The sequence below is a fragment of the Ochotona curzoniae genome, unplaced genomic scaffold (assembly GCF_017591425.1).
Source record: "Ochotona curzoniae isolate NIBS_2020 unplaced genomic scaffold, NIBS_Ocur_1.0 scaffold_4701, whole genome shotgun sequence".
NCBI classification, from domain to species: domain Eukaryota; kingdom Metazoa; phylum Chordata; class Mammalia; order Lagomorpha; family Ochotonidae; genus Ochotona; species Ochotona curzoniae.
Genome location: NW_024467122.1, coordinates 28,565,610 through 28,587,108, shown reverse-complemented (window position 1 = coordinate 28,587,108; position 21,499 = coordinate 28,565,610). Strand labels below are relative to the sequence as shown.

Below are 21,499 nucleotides of genomic sequence, written 5' to 3'. Positions count from 1 at the left end.
TTTTAGCCCTAGAGTATCTTTACCCTCTTAAAAATTATTTTAAGGGCCAAAAATAGCAACATGATATATTCATATTAATATAGGATTGTATCAGCTGATATTTGTCATGTGAAGTTTAAAACTTATAAAAAGTTAAATTATTCTCTTAAAATAACCATAGTTGCCTAACTATATACTAACATAAAATAATTGTTTGGATAAAATATTGTCCTAGATAAAAAAAGAATCTGAGAAGAATGGGCTTGTCCTACATTTTTTCCAACTTAACGTACACTTAGGTTTTCATATCTACTTCAGCATTCACTTTGTTATCACATGTCTCAAAAATGTTGGAATCATTTCAATGGTCTGTTACAGATGTGGATCTTGTTCTTTGTTAATGAACTCAAAATTGTACAGATGGTGGCTTCTCAAAGATCAATTGCAGTGTGGAATCAGAATGCAGATACAGGAACTTGTTACATTTCGTTACATTAAAATCCATTGATCTATTTGTTCTTTGAGCCAATCTTTTACTCTGGCTGATTTTGTAATCTCATTCGTTAGTCATTTGAGAAGTATCAGTGCACTGTTTCACCCACCACTGCTTTTCCATCTTCAGTGCAAGTTTCCACACACTGAACAAGGTAAATAATGTCATAATCTTCTTATGACAGTTTTGACCTTACAGACCCCCTGAAAGGGTCTCAAAGACTGTCAGAAATCTGTGGATCACTTTCTGACGTCTGCTAGTCTGTTGAGTGAAGAAGAAGGTGGCAAGAAAACACATTTTGGGTTTAGGTTATCTAAGTTCAAACAAAACTTTGGTCCTTCTTCCAACTTTCATGCTGGCTGAGTGATGAAACTTCTTTACACCTCTGTTTCTTCACTACAAGTCATAGTTACAAAAAAAACAGTTCCTGAATCTTCACACAGGATGTGGGTATACAATTAGATAAAACCATTCTCCTGTTTATTAGGGATTACAATTGTGAGGATGATTGTGATGATTGTTCTAATGGGATATGATACCTGTTCAATAGAGGCAGGGTAAAGAGAAAGTGATGGGATTGGGAAAATTTTGTGGAGGATTTGAGATTAGACAGTGTCTTAAGGGTGTGGATTACAACTTTAGGGCTGCCCTTGCCCTCTTTTCAGGGTTTGCTTTTCTTTCTTTTAAAAAAAATTAATTTGCTATTTTTATTTGAAACGTGTTCAGGATTGGGAACAGAAATAGGCAGATGTCCCTCTGCCTGTTTGCTTGCTAAGTGTCTGTAATAGCTCCGACCTGGCGAGGCTAAAGCCAGACGCGCAGAAGAGACGCAGGAACCCAAGTTTTTCAGCCACTACCTTCCGTTTCCTAGGGTTTACGTTAATAGGAAACTGGAATTGGAAGTGGGACCAGCATGTACCAGTCCAGGCACTCTATAACGAGATGTGGGCCTACTCAGTGGCATCTTAACTGCTAGGCCAAAATTGTAGCCCTCTGAGGTTCTCTCTTTCCAGTTTCCATTTTCTATTTGGTCTAGGTAATCTTCTGAACCAGCCATGGGGGCGTGTGTTCAGGAAGCCACAGCAGAGGAGTTTAAGGGAAAGGGAATGAGCAACAGTGCCAGAACTGGAAAAGAAAACGAATGGCTTTATTCTGTGTAGGCAGTGTAGGAGTGGGGTAAATAACACATATTATCCCAGTGTGTCTACTTTGCCATTTTATGAAAAGAACTTGATTGACTACATTTTACCAACGACACAAATGAAGCTAAGAAAGTGTAAGGAACCTGGCCAAGATCAGACATCTATTAATTTACAGATCCTGGATTTGAATTACAGAGTTCTTGATCTTTTCACAGTGTCCCCCGTAACTTTATAACAAGGTGAATTTAAGGTTAAAGTTTTATTTACAAACTTAAAGAATTAGTTACTTGGCCTGACTTTTGTGGCATTTGGCACTGAATGTTATCTTTTACTGTTAATTTCACTTTTTTAGCAAATGAGTGAGTATTGGAGAACAAAATGACACAATTCTTTTATAAATGTTCTTACTTATATAAATGAAATGAGGTTCGTGTATTATATATATATATATATATATATAGTTTAAGAGCATAATCATATCTCTTATGCTACCTCCAACCTCCATTCCTGGTCCTCCTGCCTTTCTTAAATTTTTGAAAGGTAGACTTTTTAACAGAAGCTGGTGGTATATTTTTAAGGAGTACAAGACAGGTTTAGTAATGACAGCCTATGAAAAATTTCTCATTGGGTTTTGGCATGGAGTTGAAGTGTCAGCTGGCCAGCAGAAATCCCACCCCTTAGGGCACCGAACCTCAGGGGTGGACAGAGCCTGGATGTTTCAGTGAATCCAGAGTTGAGCCGAGGGCCAAGCTGGTGTGAGGGGAAGCAGGCAACTTGTCCCCCATGGCTCTGTTCAGTGTGTACTGGTTGTGACTGTGTTAAGTGTGGAGTGGCAATTGTGAAAGATCACGCCTCACCTAGGTTCGTTTGTGTGCAACAACTGCACCATGGTTGTGTTTTCTGAGACAAGGCTCGGGGAAAATACTTTGCCAGCGTCCCTGCTTTTCTTAGGTCAGTTTATATTTTTCTTTCTGACTCTTCAAAGGAACTTTCAGTTGCAAACATACATTTGGTCAATTTCAAACATATATTTTTACACGGATTTCTGCCAGATAGAAAGTGTTGTGAAATTGAACATGATGGAAGGACCAATAACAAGAGGATTCCTGTATGTTTGCTTTCCCTAACAGAGTGTGGTTGAGGAGCTTCCCGAAGCAGCATCCAGTGTTCTCCAGATGGAGCAGGACGATGTGTCGGAATGGGGAGACTCAGAGATAGAAAGTATGACATTTAAATCTCCGGAAATTTCAGAAGTCCAGGTAGTGGAGAAGACAAGTAAACCCCTGGAAGATGTACAGCTCACCAGAGATTCAAAAGCAGGCAAACAGCTGCTCTTAAAGGTAACAAATTATTTGTGTTGGGAACAAGTTGACATCCGAGGATGTCAGGTGTGAAGCAATGACCCGGCTGAGGACCAAGGTGTGGGGCCGTGGTTCCCCCTGACATGTGGCCGTGGTTCTGAGGGGCCTCAGAAGTACACATTGCTCATGGTGGGAAATGGAACTCATACAGTTTGAAGGGCTTTTAGTCTCATCACTATTTGTAACTCTGGAAAGATAAGAGAGATTTAGATTTTTTCTTGTTTTTTTGAAATTTTTTTAAACTTTTGGAATGGTTTTACATTTCCAAAACAAGCATTGTGAGGTGATAATACGGAATTCTTTTATGCGCCTCAACCCTATTTACCCTGTTAACATCACATGTTAGTATATTTGTCACAATCGATGAACTTTACACCCAAGTTCCATTGTTTTTTATTATTGTTATTCAATATCCTTTTACTAAGGAAAGAAGGAACCTAAGATTCTTGAGAAATTGGCTGAAGTCTTCCAGTTGCCATGTTGAAGAAATCAGAAAGCATAGGCCTGGGACTGGGACTGTGTGAACTTGATGTTTTTTTCTAACTTTGTTGCATTTAAGTTTATCCTAAGCTTTGTCTTTTCTATTGTGAGAATAATATTCCCTAGTTTCATTTGATCATTTTTATGATTTTTATGAATTATTTTTCATATTTGCCCATCAGCCCTACCCTTTTTAAAAAAACTTTGAGACCAACATTTTTCGATTTAAATAAATAAATGTATGTTAAAAGTCTAATTAATAATTTATTTAATAATATATGTTAAAAATATGTTATTAGGGTGCTAAAAAAAGTTGAACCACATCCATCCTCCTAATCAGCCCCGGGGCTCCTGTCCGCCCTCATGTTGGTCAGCAGCCTTCGTGGTCAGTCCCTCCCCTGCAGGCCTCCTTTCTCCCCACTAAGTATTACATTTCTATGAGGCTTCACACAAGTCAACTGGACTTAATCATTTCTTCCACTTCTTGTCTCATTGCTAAAACTGGGACTTGTCTATGACCTTCTGCTTCCCTGGCGTCTGTATCTTTTCTCCTCCACCCCCTGGCCCCTGACCTACCCCATCATGCTGTCTTTCTGAAGCCTAGGCTTGAGGCATGGAATGAAGGTTCCAAAAGCCAGGGCCAATTGAACCCCCTCATTGTTAATCGTCCCTGCCCCCGGGTGAATCTGTGTGTTAGACTTTAAGCATCTCTAAATACTACGGTTCCGTGAAGAAAAATTGTTACGCTGGTGAACACAGAGATTTCCCTTGTCCTTCCTTCCGAAGTTGGGACATTGAAAGTAAAATTTGGATATGAGTTGTAAATGATTACACACTAAGTGTGTTGAATGAAATGGATTTTCTGGACAGTGACTTGGCCACCATGGCCTGTCAGGAATTTAAATCCATCACTGTTATTGAATGCTATTAAGAAAATATGCAAAATTATTTATTTTGCTTTCAAAATTTGTTTTTATTTGAAAGGCAAAGTTGCAGAGAAAAGGAGAGACAAAGAAATCCTTCATCTGCTTGTTCCCTCCTCAAATGGCTGCAATGGCCAGGACAGAACCAATCCAAAGCCGGGAGCCAGTAGCCTACTCTGGGTCTCCTGCATGGGTGCAGGTCTGCATCTCCCACATGAGTGCAAGGGCCAAGGACTTGAACCATTCGGACTTGACCTATCACTCATATGGGATGTCAGCATTGCAGATGGCAGATTAAATAGCTGTGTATTATTGCCAGCCCCAATATATCTGTTATTACTCTGATTTTATAATTGAAAAACCTGAGTGGTAGAGAAGATAAGTAACTTCTTCAAGAAAAGAAACTTGCCAACTTCTGTAGTTAAGGTGTAAAGACAGCACTTCATCTAAGGCTGTCTACTTTTGGAATCTTTATTCTTCAACCCTTTGCAAAACTGTCCTTTCAGAACTACAAGTAACAGATGTCTGGTTAAGTGCAAGCACAGATTGTCAGCTGTAAAGATGACATGGGCTGGAGTGTCCATTATGATGCTAAGAAGGATAGTTTGACAAGGGAGGCTTCGTAAATTGCTGAAGAGGACTCTAAACTAAAGCCAGAAATATTTTGAGGGGAGAAAAACACAATGTCCAGTAAGAAGTTGTGGAATTGTGGCTCAGTCTTGTGAGACACCATGGACCACACCAGGAATGCCATGGAAAATAGTGCTTGAAGAATTCCTGAATCATTTCACTAAATCTTCACCAAGAATCTTACTTTTATTTATTTGTGTTAGAATCTCAAGATCAATTATCTTCTATGGGCTGTATCCTGTGTATTAATATTTAAGGTCATAAGGCTAGTCTGAAGCACAGGAATGAGGAATAACATATTCCAAATCAAGTTAAGTTGAGACAACAAGAAGACCTGTCCAAAGACAGTAATAAGTAGAACTAGCACTGAAGAGTGATAAAGAAGAAATCCAGGACCCACAGCTGCATGAACATGTGCTGGAGAGCCCCATTAAGAAAAAAAGTGTAGAATTTGATAAATAATGACTACACCAGCTGTTTTTGGAAGGTCTTTGGTAAAGACCTCTATGTTCTGGTCAACTACTAAAAGAGCTTAGGAAGACATTGTAGCAACCATAACCTTGGACAGGAATGTTGGACATTCGGGGAGGGAGAATCTCAGGAAAAATAAAGAACTGATCATACTGCCTGAGATTCTAAATGAAAGAGATTTAAGGAATTGTGCAATGTTGGAAAATTCCCCCAAATTCTCACGATTATGAATCATTTCTTTCCTTCAAAGTTAAAAAATATACGAAGATGAAAGAACAAATACATACCCACAGATAAAGATGAAAGTCACATGTGTTAATAGCAATTATTCCAAGAACCCTGAGATCCAGAATGGGTTGAGGCCTGTGAATAATGCTAAGAATGAAGGAAGAATGTATTTTTTTATGTTAGTTTTGGAGCAAAGAGAGGAATAAAGAAAAGATAACCCTGTCATTATGGATGAATAGTGTGATGACAACAGATGACAGAGCTGCCTTAACTTAATTTTTGCTAAAGCTAGAGGTTTTAAGTAAACAGAAGTGCAACAAAGAAAAAAGGAAGCCGATAAACTTGTACTTTGCTTCTTTTAAGTCTGACAAGGAGAATGATCTCTGGAAAGAAAAGAATTGATTAAAGAAACTCAAAAGCTCAAGATTTGTAAAAGATTTTTTTAAAAGTTAGCTTAGATCCCTGAGCCTGCTGGCTCAGCTGGGGAAGCTTCTGCCTGTTGTGCCTCTGTCAGCAGCAGCTATGAGATGCTGAGGCAGTGGGAGAGGTGCTAGAGGCCTTTTTGCTTTTCTGATAATAGCTGTGATTTATGCGGTGTATGCAAAGGGAAGTAGTAGTCAGATGAAACACTAAGGACAAGCCATGGAAAGCCAACCTCATTTCCTTTCCTAACACTAGTAGTCTGAAAATCCGAACAGCATTTGATGGAAGAGGCAGATTTCCAGGTGTGGCATTCTCTCTCTCCTCCGGTAGACACATGTGTGATCTTGAGTCAATGAAGGATGTGAAGACAATGGCAGTGCTTGCTTCATAATTGTTGTGAGCATGACATGTAGATGCTGCGAAACACAGCATGTACAGTGAAATCTGGCATACAGAAAATGTGGCAAACCTTGATAAGCGCTAATATCATCCAAATTTCAGCAGTTTGCTTATAAAATCTTTCCAGTGGCAATTTTGTAAATGATATTATCGTCATGTAAACTGCTGGATAGATTGTAACTAGTTACACAAGGAAGCACAATTAGTGGTATGAAACTGTATCCAATTCAATTTGTTCCAAGATGAAAATACAGAATACTAAAATATTGGATTTGAGAATAACATCTAAAATGCGACTGAAGATTTGGTTGGGTTGGTCAGATCTCAGATGAAATTTATTTGGGATAAACATATGGTGGTTCTATCTTTGGGCCCACTAATGAGATATAAAGGTGTGAGATGTCACGAATTAACACAAGAACTGTGAAAGGACTCAGGAATTTAAGCTATAGTGCCTTTGGTAATAGGAAGACAAATAGTTTATAGTGTGGAGAATAAAACTCTATGCAGATATTTGGCAGTCAAATGGAGAAAAAAATCTAAGTTGTGCCTGCACAGTCCATAAATTTGGAATTAAAGCTTGTGAATGAAAGTTGTAGGTTCAATAAAAAAGAAACATACAGAAATTCCTAAGAACTGGAAAAATTTCAAAGAGAAAGTAGCCATATTTAGATGTAACTAAGTATTCCTGACCGTGGTCAAACCAGGTGATGACCACTTGGTGGAGGTATAATAGGGGAAATTAAAAATTAACTGGTGAGATGGAAAGCTTTGTTCTTTTTGGCCTTCATTTTTCATTGCTTACTTATTCAAGAAGTAGCAATAGCGCTCTATTCCTTTACCAAGCCCAAACTCCCTGTAAAATTTATTAGTACTTCTGGTTATGTGGTTGCTTCCTACTTATTCAGCCATATCTCTGCTTTCTTCAAGGAAGATATTCTTTCTTTCTTTTTTGGCTGTTGAAATTTATTATTTTTTTCTTATTGGAAAGTCAGATTTACAGAGAGAGAAGGTAAAACAGAGAGAAAGATCTTCCATCCACTGGTTGACTCCCCAAGTGGTCACAACAGCCAGAGCTGACCTGATCCAAAGCCAGATCAAAGCCTCTTCCAGATCTCTCATGCGGACACAGGGTCCCAAGGACCATTCTTAACTGCTTTCCCAGGCCTCAAGCAGGGAGATGGTTGGGAAGTAGAGCAGCTGTACATGAGCCAGCACCTATATGGGATCCTGGCACATGCAGCCAAGGGCTTTAACCACTGGGCTACTGTTCTAGGCCCTATTTTTTCTTTCTTAAAGTTAATCTCAAAAATAATGCAGAGTAATTTATAGAGAGAAAGATCTTTGTAGGAATGGTTTCCATGATTTCTGTAAAATCTCTAAGGGTATCTAACAAGCCTACTGTACCCCAGTACATATAATACTTTTGATAATTCTTTATAAAACAAAAGGTATTTGGCTTTCCCCTACCCCCAAAGCAGTATTAATTAGTGAAAAAACAGAATAGCTATAAGCAGGATATATTGATAAACATTGTCCAAATAGTTAGATTCATCATTAAAGTTCTTTTGAGTTTGTGCTTGTAATCATGTTATGTCAAACTTTGAGAAGATAAGGGAATGTTCTTTTTAAAAATATATTATTTATTGTTTTAATTAATGTAAGTGATTTCATGTATTTAATGAGTACAGTTCTGAGAAATAACCATACTCCCCTTCCTCATCCCCCTTTTCCCCTTCTTCCTTTCCTTTCTTTGTTCCCTTTTTCTTTATTTATTTTCTTCTTTTTCTCTTTAATTTTTGCAGTGGCATGCTTTAAGTCCACTCTATATTCACAGGTGTAACTCACCACTTACCCTAGTATTAAATAAGTAAAAAAGTAGGAATATTGTAATTGCACGGGTGCATAAACAAGTGCTAAAAACAATAATCCAATCACATGATGTTTGTTCCATTTCTAGACATTTATTTTTGTATTTTATATCAAAAACAGTAGATTTTTGAAGGGAAAACATTTTTAAAAATAATTGTAAAGTAATAAACAAAAAATATTGGAAGTAAGTATGGCACTAGCATTTTTATTGCTGCCAAGTTTTATATGAAAAAATGTAGAAATGGATTTAGTGGGAAAGAAATCACCTCTAGGATTTATTTTGTTACTTATATAGAAATCGAGGGTTTAAATATGAGGTGTGTTATTAAATATGAGAAATAGACTTAACTCTAATGTTGTAGCTTCCCTTAACAGCACACTTTATATATATATTTTTACAGGAGAAACCATCAAAATTATTGCACATCACAGGAAAAGGTGTTAAGCGAGTACGAAAAAGTAATTTAAGAATTCCACCACTGAGATCAGGAAAGTCTTCAAAATTCCTTCGGGCTCAAAAACTACCTAAAAAGTAAATTCCTTAAGCTTACAAATTTTACCATCTGAAGCAAAATTACTTGGTAGCATTTTTTACGTGAAAATGTGCTTTCTAAAAGGAAAACCAAATGTTTTAGAAGTTCATGAGTGCGACGTGAGACACAGCAGCTCAAAGGAAAAGCTGGAGGCATGCTTGGGGGGTAGATACACTGTTCTCTGTGGTCCCCTCCATTCGTTTTTTGACCAGTGCACCTACTTTAGCAAAGATTACTGGAGTTACTGGAATGAAAGTAGTTCTTTGTGAAGCTTAAAAAAAATAAATGTTGACATGTTAGATGTGAAACACTTGGTTGCTGCAATTCCCGGTTTGGATGAACTGATCACAGAAGTTAATTTTGTTATGATAATATATGACTCAATATGAAATGTTAACAGGTGAATCAAATTGGTAACTTATATGGCTCTTTTTTTTCTATGATTATGTTTCATCATTCATCCTTCTCCACCTCCATCTCACATTTTTAAACATGGTTTTCTCATTATCCTGGATTACATATACATCCACACTTTTGAATAATAGCATGTAAATGCAATTTAGATTATGGTTTACCTTTCAGTATTTGCTTTGTTGAAACCCTGGTTTTCTCCTTATTTCACCACTGGGTTTTTAATGGGCTGGTTTATTCTAGAGCATTCTTTATTTAACTCTTTACGGGGGTTTAAGGAAGCTTTAATTATTAGCTTTTGTTGTTGCTTAGGGCACTGAAAGGTGTGCTAGACATTGAAGACAACCTTTTTATGGCCAGCCTAAACTTTGTAAGTGGATATTACTCACAATTTAGTAGTTGAGAATAGACTCACGGGAAAAGAATTCCAAAGTTTATGAAACAGCCAAAATGGCATTTAAGTGACCCTGTACATGCCATTGCTTATCTGCATGGCTTTAAGCTCATTTAGTTAGCAAGATTATATATTAAAACAAATAGTGACAGCAGACAACAAGTATTTTAGCTTCAATAAATAGTTACTGTCAGATTACCAATGAAGCAGAAACATCTTGATTTTTTTTTCCTAAAAATCCTCACATTTAGTGCATTAAGCAGAGTAGCATGGCCACACACAGAGCCGAAGTCTTTTCTTTTTTATGTCTTCGTGTTTCAAAGAATGACAAATAGTCCTGTTTAAGGAGAGTGTGCTATAAAAACACACAGCCTTCCCTGAGCATGCCAAAAATATTTGTAGATCTTATTGATCTGTATAGTGGTGCTTTCATTCATTACATCAAAATTTTGCACTGGGGAGAAACAATAGGAATATAATGATATTTTAAAGCTTACTAAGAGAATCTTAAATTTTTTCGTGGAAATCTTTTACTTACAACTTTTCCCCCCTTGCGTCATCTTTTTTTTTTTTTTAAACAGTGACTAACACACAGATTGAATGGTTTTCTTGAGAGTTTAACTCTGTATTGCAGCATAGTACTATTTATCTCAGTATCCCAGGGAGATTCACTTGTTCATCTGTGTTGTTAGAACCTCATGAGAACATAGGAATTCAGATTGGTTGAGACAGTTTTTACTATGAAAATAAAAATCAGTAATGTAATCTAAAGCATATTCCACTAGTTGGGACCTGTCCCAGGCAGAATGATAGTATAGGTGAGCTTGACACCAGAAGTTGCCTTTTTTTGCGCCTTGTATTATACAGACCTTTCTTAGGAACCCAGAGTGCCTGGAGCCCTGTTTTCCTGGACACCCCCTTTTACTACTAGAGATAGGTTTCTTGGTCTCACATGTTTCCAAATGCTTTAAATTACCTTTCTTTTCTCACTTGAATGGGTACACATGTCACAGCATCATGGCTGTTTTGTGAATCCCGTACTTCCTATTACTAATTCAGTAATACATACACTGTGCTTAGTAATGAATTAGTTGTGTTGTGCAAATTAACAATGGTGACAGAAGTAAAGTAGGTATTTTTTGAAAGACCTTCATTGACTGAGGAAGATGTATCTGTTGTTACTATTGTTTAAATAAGTTCCCACAAAGGTAAGAAAGCAAGATTTTTGTTTTTTTGCCTTTATTAAGACTTTCAACAAAGGCCGTAACAATGTGTGTGTGTACTGAGATTCTGATCTAGGACAGCCAACTTTGAACTCTAAATCCTTAAATAGTTTGCCACTATCCAAGACATTCCCAGACATACAGAGCTGTCAGTGGACACACCATCATTGACGCACTAGACAGAGGGTCAAAATGGACAGCACAAACCTAGGCAATATGTGAAGAAACATTTCTGTAAAGGGGAAAGAGAAAGAAAAAAAATAAACATTATAGTGAAGTGTACTCTTGACCTGCTCTTTAAAGAACGTTTAGGTGTGGATTGCAAGTAGAATCTGTCTTTAAGCAAAGGCATCTGCAGGCCTAGCCTTGTGATTTGCCTTGGGAAACAATGATGGAAGCTAGTGTCTGCCATGTGAGAGACACTGCCCTGAAGGTACCCACTCTTCTTCCTTAAAAGAGCTGTATCTAAGATGCATTATTATTTTGTTTTTCCAAACTTACAATGGTATAGAGAAATATAACCAAGTGAGCATTTCAAACAGGATTTGAACACAGGGTATTTCATTCAAGAGTCTTTGGTCCTAACTGCTATACTGGAATAATTAATAGGAAAGACTTTTAACCATCAAGGCTGTATCTGAATTCCAGCTAGCTAACTAATTTTGTAACCTATCCCAAATAAGCCTACTCCACAGTAAGGACAGCAATGTCCAAAATATTGTAAAAGTTAGAATGTGTGTAAAGAACCTAGTGCAGGGCCCGGCGGCGTGGCCTAGCAGCTAAAGTCCTCGCCTTGAACAAGCCGGGATCCCATATGGGCACTGGTTCTAATCCCGGCAGCTAGACTTCCCATCCAGCTCCCTGCTTATGGCCTGGGAAAGCAGTCGAGGACGGCCCAAAGCTTTGGGACCCTGCACCTGTGTGGGAGACCCGAAAGAAATTCCTGGATCCTGGCTTTGGATTGGAATAGCATTGACCATTGCGCTCACTTGGGGAGTGAATCATTGGACGGAAGAACTTCCTCTCTGTATATCTGACTTTCCAATAAATAAATAAATCTTAAAAAAAAAAAAGAACCTAGTGCAAAGCCTGGCACATTGTGGTCAGTAAGTATTTATGGATTGGATACCAGGAGGTACTGGGGTTTAGGAAGACAGATTATCTTGTTCAGGAAGACAGGAAATAGTCAAGTTTCAGCAGAGAGAAAAGGGTGATAGACCCAGGGTTTCATTGATGTTAGTTAGTAACGTGTATACTGCATTTGTCTTGTTTTCAGGAATATGAGTAGCACTTGAACTGAGTTGTAAAGGACTAATGCATTGTGTATGACTGTGGTGTCCCTGGAATGAGTTACAGAAATTGGGAGAGATTGGGGATGGGATGGTAAGGGGTTTGCCTTTAACTCTGTTGATCCTAGAGTGTATATAGAACATGTAGGTTGAGATGTTTGGTAGTCAACTGCACATACATTTGTAGCTCTGGACCATGGCCTGAGATTGTGTTACTACATTTTAAAAAAATAAGTCATTACAATAGTTTTACATAACATCCTCCTGCATTTAAATATCCCTCTTAGAGCTTGAATGGAACTGTCAATACACATATTCTCCATGTAACAATCACAAACGGGTTAAAGAAGTTCCCTTTCTTGTCCCTGTTGCAGAATCCCGCCGCGTTACCCTACACACCACTTTCATGATCTGTGCAGCACCGTCCCAGCCCAGGAGCTGCCTGTTGACCTGAGCCTGGCTTCTCGGCTGTATCACACCACCAACAAGAAAGGCCACGACGTGCTACGCCAAGCGTTTGGATTTCCCTTCTTAGATGATCGCTTTACAGAGGAAGAACAAAGAGCCAGGTGAGAATTGCCCTGATGTTTTTGTCTTAAACTGTTATTTAAATTGTCACAAACCTTCTTGGTTTTCGAGGTTTGATTCAGTCTGTGGCTGCCGTGTTGCAGTCACGGGACTTACTTTGCTCTCCAAGTACAGCACAGCCGAGGACAGTGTCTCCATTTTATAAATTAGTTAATGAAAGAGAAAAAGAGAGTGAGGTTTTCTTTTCCTGCCCCCCGACTGTCCAAAGCACCGATTTTTATTGCTTCCGAGAGGGATTGCATGCCCGAAAGTCTCCTGCTTTTTAAAAGAGCTAAGAGAAATCTTAAAAATCACTAACTGCTTTAGGAATATTAAAAGTATCAATTAGAAGCATTACATTGTATAGCATTATTGTATTGCATTCTATTATTAGCGGTATTTTAACTATTCTAGGTATATTTTGGATAATGCTTTAAAATTAATCTTAGCTAGAGTACCAAAAGATTGTAACCTATTCATACTTTTCATGATCTATTCTGAACCCTTTTCCTCAAACTCGACTTTTAGTAACACTGGAACACTTCACTGTGTTCTTCCGTGGTTTAAAGTTACCTGGTTTCTCAGTGTTTAGTAACAGCAATGACTTTCCCTGAATTCCCCAAGAAATGTCATCTTCATGTTTATCTTCTCTTTAGTCAAAAATGTGTCTTTTTTACATTTGTTTGTCCATTTATAATTTTTTTAGCTTAAAATCTTTGATCAAGTTTTAAAAAAAGAACTTTCAAATTAAAATATGTTAACATTCACAAAATATGTAAACATTATATACATATGTGTACTGTTTAATTCACTTCAAATATAAATACTTTGTAAACACACATCTATACTGTTTTCTTGAAAACTGGATTCATGACAAGAATCATAAAGTAAGGAAAGAAGGCACATCATAATGCATGGTGCATTTCAGTTAAGAAAGCATCTATAGATATTCCAGATAATGACAGTGACACATTTTTACTGTTATGCCTCTCCCTATATTAAGTTCCTGATATAAGAGAAAATTTGAAGAATTTATCCTTGTTCATCTGACTTACTCTACTTGGTGTAATGATCTTCAGATCCACACATTTTGTTGCAGATGTCGAAATTTCAAAACTGCTCTAGTAGCTCTGGTTAAAACAACAGTCCTGCTTCAAAGTCTTCAGAATTTCTCCTAAAAGCTTAAGGCTGGCAGTAAGAAATGAAAAAAACCCGACGTAGTAGAGATGAAATCCTACTATTTTGAATCATCTGCATTTGCATTCTGCAAACCAAGCACATCATTTTGAGGACTTAGAGCTTCTATTATTCATGCACAGTGTTAAAAATGTTGGTTTCTTTCCATTCCTGAAAATATTTTTCTTCAAGAAGACCTCACTTTCCTTTTCCAAGAGAGTCAATAAGAGTTCTATTTGATGATGATAATTCTTGGCAATTTGTTCCTAAGTACCAAATAAGAAGTTAATTTAAGTGCTGAATATTTAATTCTCTAGCATCCATCTCTTGAGGATTACCTTGCTAAACATAGCTTAACCTTTCCAAAGTGTATCTGTCTGTTCAGCCTACAAATTTGCAGAAATGTATGATTTTTCTGCACTAATAAGTTTTCTCAAGAAAGGTAATTGTAAACATAAAATGAATACTCTTTCGTTTGGGGGCTTTTTATATTTTCTTTGCAATGAACAGTTACTTTCAAAGAATAGTAATACTTGTTTTAATACTAGTGTGGTATGTAATGTTTTTATTTTTTAAAGGTTTATTTATATATATTGGAAAGGCAGATTTACAGAGAGGAGAGGCAGAGAGAGAGAAAGGTTTTCTGTCTGTTGGTTCACCCTCAAATGGCTGCCATGGCCAGAGCAGAGCCAATCCAAAGCCAGGAGCCAGGAGCTTCTTCCTGGTCTCCCAAGCAGGCACAGGATCCCAGTTCTTTGAAAGCAGTCTTTCATCCTCGACTGCTTTCCCAGGCTCTCAGCAGGAAACTGGATCAGGAATGGAATAGCTGGGAAACAAACTGGCACCCATAAGAGATGCTGGCACTTGTAGGTTGAGAATTAGCCACTTGAGCCATCACGTTGGCCCCATATTAATATGTTCCTGGAAAACATAGAATATTTAGTGGAAGGTAAGGTAATAGATACTTTACACTTAAGCTTATTTGATATATCAATGCATATTTATTTTGCTAATTGGCAATTTAGATGAAAATTCAAAACAATATTCCATGTTGACCATATTTTTGCATTAGAAATGACTTTTATGCTATATAGATAAGTGTCTAGGCATTTAGTTAGAATTCTTGAATGAAATTTTAGATTCAAGTTTTACTGAAGCAGGAATAATCATTAAAATAGTTTGTACAGTTAGGCTAATGTTTACTGTTTAGTAACCAGCTTTCCAGACATCTCTTGTGTAGCTTTATGTTTAAGCCATGCATGAGATTCACTCTGTTGCATGATGTTTTTCCACTCACAGTTATATGTGAGTATGTGCATTGTTTCCTGATAGTCACTCATTTAATCAAGATGCAGTGGCAGGTTTTGACAGTTTTTAGCACTGTCCATTTCCTTATCTTCTTGCCTGTCAGTCCTATGAATTTATTTCTAGCCTGCTGAAGACACATATGTTTTTATTTTTGAAATTTGTATCTGGTAAGATTGAGCTTTTATTTGTTCATTGATTTTTTTGTGTCTGTAAACGGAACACAATTCATGTATTTCATATATAAAGTTTTAAGAGCATAATGATACTTCTTAACCTACCCTCCTGCCTTATTCTTCTTTACTTCATAATTTTAACCCTCCACTAAACAGAGAATTCAGCAAGTAATAAGTAGAAAAACTCCTGTTCCTTCAGAGTGTAGACATGGCTATAAACAATAATCAAAGCGAATCAATGAAGTTTGCTCATACACATTGCCTTTTCTCTACTTTGTTTATTAGTTATCACACATCCAGGAAAACATGTGAATTTTTCTTTCTTTGGGACTGACTTATTTCACTAAGTATAGTTGGTCTCCAAATGCATCCATTTTGTTCTTTTTAATTTTCTTCTTTTTCTTCTAAAATACTTTTTTTTTTTTTTAAATTGGAAAGACCTATGTACAGAGAGGAGATAACAGAGAAAGATTTTCTATCTGCTGGTTCACTCCCCAAATGGCCACAATGGCCATTGCTGAGCCAATCCAAAGCCAGGAGCCGGGAGCTTCTTTCAGGTCTGCCACGTGGGTACAAATATCCAAGGCTTTGGCATCCTCTACTGCATTCCCAGGCCGCCATCAGGGATCTAGGTGGGAAGTGGAGCAGCTGGAACATGAACTGCTGCTTGTATGGGATCCTCACTCATGCAACCAAGCTATCATGCTGTGTCCTCTTCTTTTTTTTGAATACTTGAATAGTATTCTATTATGTATCTATAACACTACTCCCATGCTTATAGCAACTCAACTTATAACAGCTAAGATATGACAATAGCCCCAATATTCATCAGCTGATGACTGGGTGTAGAAGTAAATTTATTTTTAGTTGTCTCTTGGCTATTATTTTTCTGCTTCTTGAAAGTTAATAGCTCAGATTCTGTGGAGCTTTCATTCATTTCTTATTGATTTGTAAGTGGTATTTTTATATTGAAGATTTAATTATTTGTGATGCATATCATTGGTGTTTTTTCATTTCTTGTTTGCTTTTCAGTTTTGCTTATGGTATTTTATGCTGTACAGAAATCTAGAGTTTTTAAATGAAAGGTTATTTGCTTTTATTGAAAAGGCAGATCGATTTACAAAGAGAAGGAAAGACAGAGAGAAAGATCTTTCACCCACTGGCTTGCTTCCCAGATGGCCTCAGTTGTCAGAGGTGAACTGATCCAAAGCTAGGAGCCAGAAGCTTTTAGGTTTCCCATGTGGGTGCAGGATCCCAAGGCTTTGAGCTATCCTGTGTTGCTTTCCCAGGCCAGAAGCAGGAAACTGGATGGGAAGTGGAGCAGCCGGAATATGAACTGGTGCCCATACGGGTTCCCAGAGCTTGCAAAATGAGGATTTAACCATGAAGTCATTGCATTTGGCCCAGAAATTTAGATGTTTTTTATACAGTAAAAGCTAGAAATTAATTTTGTTTATTCTAATCTTAGAGGCTAAATCTTTCCTCCCTGTTGCATTATTGAGTTCTACATGGTAAATGTTATTATATGCTTGTTTGTTGTGCATACTATATGTCATGTATACACATTTATAAAAATAACCTTGTGGATGTTATTTTGATAACTTTGATTTCTTATATTCCATCCTAGGTCTGTATATATTTTGATGTAAACCTAGGTATATGAGTAATTATTTTAAAAACATTTCATGATACAAAATCATGCATAATTATTGAGTTCCAAGTATTTCTGTACGTGTCTGTATTGTGTAGTGTTCAGTAAGATAAACATCTAATTCCTATGAGTAATTATTTTGACTTACTATTTGAACTGCTTGCAGCTTACAAATCAACCATATAGGGTGTACTTCCATCTGAAATATTTTATTCAAATGCTCAAAACAAGATAGAGATAATTGAAATGAAAACAAAAAATCATCCAGCAGAAAATGCCTTGAGCTATGATGCATTTGTGATTTAACTTTGTATTAACGGTAACATTATGAAATCAATGACATGATTCCACTTTCCAAATGAAGAAAATGCAAAGCAGAAATTAAATAGCTAGTGTATATTGATGTAGATGGTAAGGGCTATTTCATAAATGCAGGTCTCTTACGTTCTCAATATCATGTCTATTAGTTCCTACCACTTTGTGAATTTGTGAGAGACACTCATGCCTTTCTCTTTGTGCTTCATTTTGAAAAGTCATTCTCTTTGTGTTTCAGGACCAGCCCTGATCTAAGCCAGAAGGAATCTGAGGAGTTGTAGATGGATAGGGAGTTTGTTTTACTTATGCTTGGCTGTTTGCATTAGATCCATTGAGGCCACATTTTTGAAAGGTTTCTGTCTATACGTTCAGGGAGATCCTGTGTTCCTATTGCTTGTCTCCTCCAAGAACTGAAAAGTCCTGCTTCAGAGTGGGTCATGAATGGGAACTTGTGAACTCTGAGACTGTCCTGGTGTTCATTATGCAACTACTGGAAGCTTTGGAGACTTCAATATTGCCTGGCTTTGTATTTCCCCATTACTGGTTGCCACTCATGAAAATGAGCTGTTATTCCATGGGAGATCATTTGACGCTAGTTGTAGTGTAGCATCGCCTTTGGTCTGTTACACTTCTAATATTCCATCCTGTCCTCTTTTCTTTATTTGCTTCCACCACGAGTATCTGGTACTGATACTCCTGTACTATCCTCTGTTTCTCACCCTGTGTGCCGTTCTGCTAAGGTCAGGCTAATCCTGCCCTCCCACTCTCCATCCTGATAGCCGTCTTGTTCTTTGCTGCATAATCCAGGCAATCACCTAGAGTGTTTTGCTGAAGAGTGTTAGTGTCTCAGTCCCTGCTTGAGACCTAGCTGGTAATCTGTGACTGAGAGGAAGACATATCGGCTATACGAGATCTGAGCATCTTCCTCACCTACATTTCTCATATTATGGATAAGGGACCTGCAGCAAATTCTGCACCCCAAACCATGGTTGGTGGGAGATTTAGAAACAGAATCACTAGTATCTAGCTTACATTTTATCATATCCATTTTGAACAAACAACTCCATTGGAATGTCTTAAGCATATTTTAAACAGTATAGATTGGGGTAACAAAAAGGTATTTCACTAGGCACTGTTTGATTGTTAAACTAATGTACTTTTTAAAAAAATCATTTTTTATTGGAAAGGCAGATATACAGAGATGAGGAGAGACAGAGAGAAAAATCTTCTGTCCACTGGTTCACTCCCCAAGTGGCCGCAATGGCTGGAGCTAAGCCAATCTGAAGCCAGGAGCCAGGAGCTTCTTCTGGGTCTCCCGTGCAGGCACAGGGTTACAGTGCTTTGGGCTGTCCTCTACTGCTCTCCCAGGCCACAGCAGGGAGCTGGATGGGAAGTGGAGATGACAGGATTAGAATCGGCGCCCATATGGGATCCCAGCTTGTCCAAGGCGAGGATCCATAGCTGTTGTGCTATCATGCTGGGTCCTGATACACTTTTTTTTTTTTTAAGATTTATTTATTTTTATTGGATAGATTTACAGAGAGGAGTGACAGAGAGAAAGGCCTTCCACCTGCTAGTTCACAGCTCAAGTAGACATAATGGCAAGACCTGAGCTGATCTGAAGCTAGGAGCCAGGAGCCAGGAGCCAGGAGCCAGGAGCCAGGAGCCAGGAGCCAGGAGCTAGGAGCCAAGGGCCAGGAGCCAGGAGCTTCTTCTGAGTCTCCGTTGTGGGTACAGGTGTCCGTGGCTTTGGGCCATGCTCTACTGCTTTCCCAGGCCATAAGCAGGAAGCTGGATGAAGTGGATCAGCTGGAACACAAACCAGTGCCCATATGGCAGTTTATAAGGTGTGGATTTAGCTACTAGGTTATTGTGCCAGGCCCTGTACATTTGTTTTTATATGGAAATACCATGAAAAGTTTTATTTGGAAATACATGTTTTAGTAGCTATTTCTATGTGAAAGCTGGATTTTTTTTTTAAAAAAGTAAAAACAGTGTGATTCCAGCAGATGTCACTGTTTGCATGTAGCAATGAGGTTACAATGAGTTAAAAAAAAAAAACCCTATAGTTCCCTCTTTCTAGTCATATTTTATAAAAAAAAAAAAAGAAAAAGACATGGATTCCTTGTTTTGTTGAGACCATATTCCCTGATTTTTACAAAGCATAAAAACTATTCATATGTCTTTGCTGCAGATTTTAAAGAAAAAAGAATGATACGAGGCTAAAGACTATCTGGAGATAAACATTCTCAAGAAAATAAACTCCTGAATTTTTTATCCAAACCTATGAGTCCGCATTTTAAACTGAATTGCCCCCACAAGAAAAGCAATGATGGCTAATTGAGAACATGCCATTGCAGTTAAGTTTTATTTTAGTGACACTTTTGTAGGTGAGAACACATAAAATTTCTGGCTTTTGTTAAGCCAGCATGAACCATGCATAACAGAGAAGAGGGGTCAGTGGCTTTCCCTTTGTTGTGAGATAGGCATTAGTCTGTTCATGACCTGAACACTCGCTGTCATGCTGTGTCTGTCAGTGTTGCCTCCCATATCCAGCGGCTAGTTTGGGACTAAGTCTTGATTTTTAACTTCATTTCAAAGACTCACTCTACTTACTATGTTAGAATTTCTAGACTTCCCTGTGGGTAAGGACCACTTAAGGGGGTTTGATAAGTATAACAATTCCAAGCCTCCATTCCAAACCTATGGAATTCAAATCTCCAGATAAGGTGTTTGGGAAGCTATGCATTTGGTAAGCACCCCGGGATATTTTTGCAAGCAGGCTGTATGAAGAAAGATCACAGCACACCAGTGATTCTCGAATCTCTGTGCACATCAGGATCACGCAAGGGCTGGTGAAAACACAGCTCGGGCTTCTGACTTATTCAATCTGTGCTGGGCTCAACAATTTGTGTTTCTAGCAATTCTTAGGTGATGCCTGTGTTGCTGCTTAAGAAACAGGTGTTGAAAAGCATTGCTGTATCTAATGCCGATACCTGGTTCTCAGTTCCCAGTTGCGGGTCTGCAGTTGTCCTTGGCTGTGGGACTTCCAGTACTCAATAGTATTGATCCTGTGCCTATTCCATTCAAATCCTTAGAAAACGGGTTAATTATCATATTATTCTTCAAAGTAGCTTATATACCCTACTGTGCAAAAGAGACAGAGAATGGAATGATATGTATTGCATAATGACAGAGCAGATTAGATGCAGCAAGAAAACTAGGGAGGCGATGGTGAATTTTGACTGGGTGGAGAGGATTTTAGAGGTCTCATGAGAGAGTTAAGACCTGAAGGCATCACCCTTATTTTCAGAGCTCACACAGTTAGTGTTGTCTGTCTGCTCTAATGCTCCTCTGGGAATCCCACCCCTCAAACACCTGTTACATGGGGAACTTCATTTGAGTTGGAGTGTGAGTTCAGGAAGCAGGGCTGGCCTTCCAGGTAGATGGGGTGAAGGCTGTGGAGGACCATGACTGTGAAGCTTAGGAGCTTGGTTACATTGAGTGAGTGAGGGTGTGTGTGTGTGTGTGTGTATCCATCAACATGTTCTGGAGACATGAGAGTGACTGATGCTGTCAGGTAGGAATGTGGACATGAGTTAGAGGAGTGAGTATCTAGAAGCAAGGGACCAGCAGATACCATCACAGGACTTGAATGAGAGAAGGTGCAATGGGCAGGAGAGATACTGTGAGGAGATAGTAGACATTGGTGGGTAATGGCTGTTGCAGCTCAGAGAGGTTAGAAAGGAAATGGTTTTCTGTTTGAATCTTGAGATAGTGTTTTCTGAGAAGCTTTGTTTCTTTTATCTGGTATGAAAGAAGGAAGCAGGAAAAATTGGGAGGAAAATGTCCAAGTAGGTAATTTGTCTTTGACAAGCAGGAACAGTTGCTAACCTTGGATAACCTCTTATGTCTGCTGGAGTTTTGTTGTACTCTAGAAGGCCTGGTGGCATCCCCATTTTTACCTGACTCTTTGAAAAAATTTATTTATGTATTTTAAAGGTGCAGTGTGGAGGGAGGGAGGGATCGAGAGCGTGCATGTGTGTGTGCCAAAAGAG

General features: G+C 38.2%; 1 protein-coding gene across 1 annotated transcript in view; it reads left to right on the top strand.

Moving 5' to 3' along the window:
• TTC6 (tetratricopeptide repeat domain 6) overlaps positions 1–21,499 on the top strand; it is a 143,767-nt gene that overhangs the window by 34,872 nt on the left and 87,396 nt on the right. Inside the window, exons 3-5 of the mRNA XM_040970063.1 lie at positions 2,745–2,954; positions 8,803–8,933; positions 12,626–12,820. Coding sequence (XP_040825997.1) covers positions 2,745–2,954; positions 8,803–8,933; positions 12,626–12,820 — 536 coding nt within the window. The remainder of the gene's footprint in view (positions 1–2,744; positions 2,955–8,802; positions 8,934–12,625; positions 12,821–21,499) is intronic.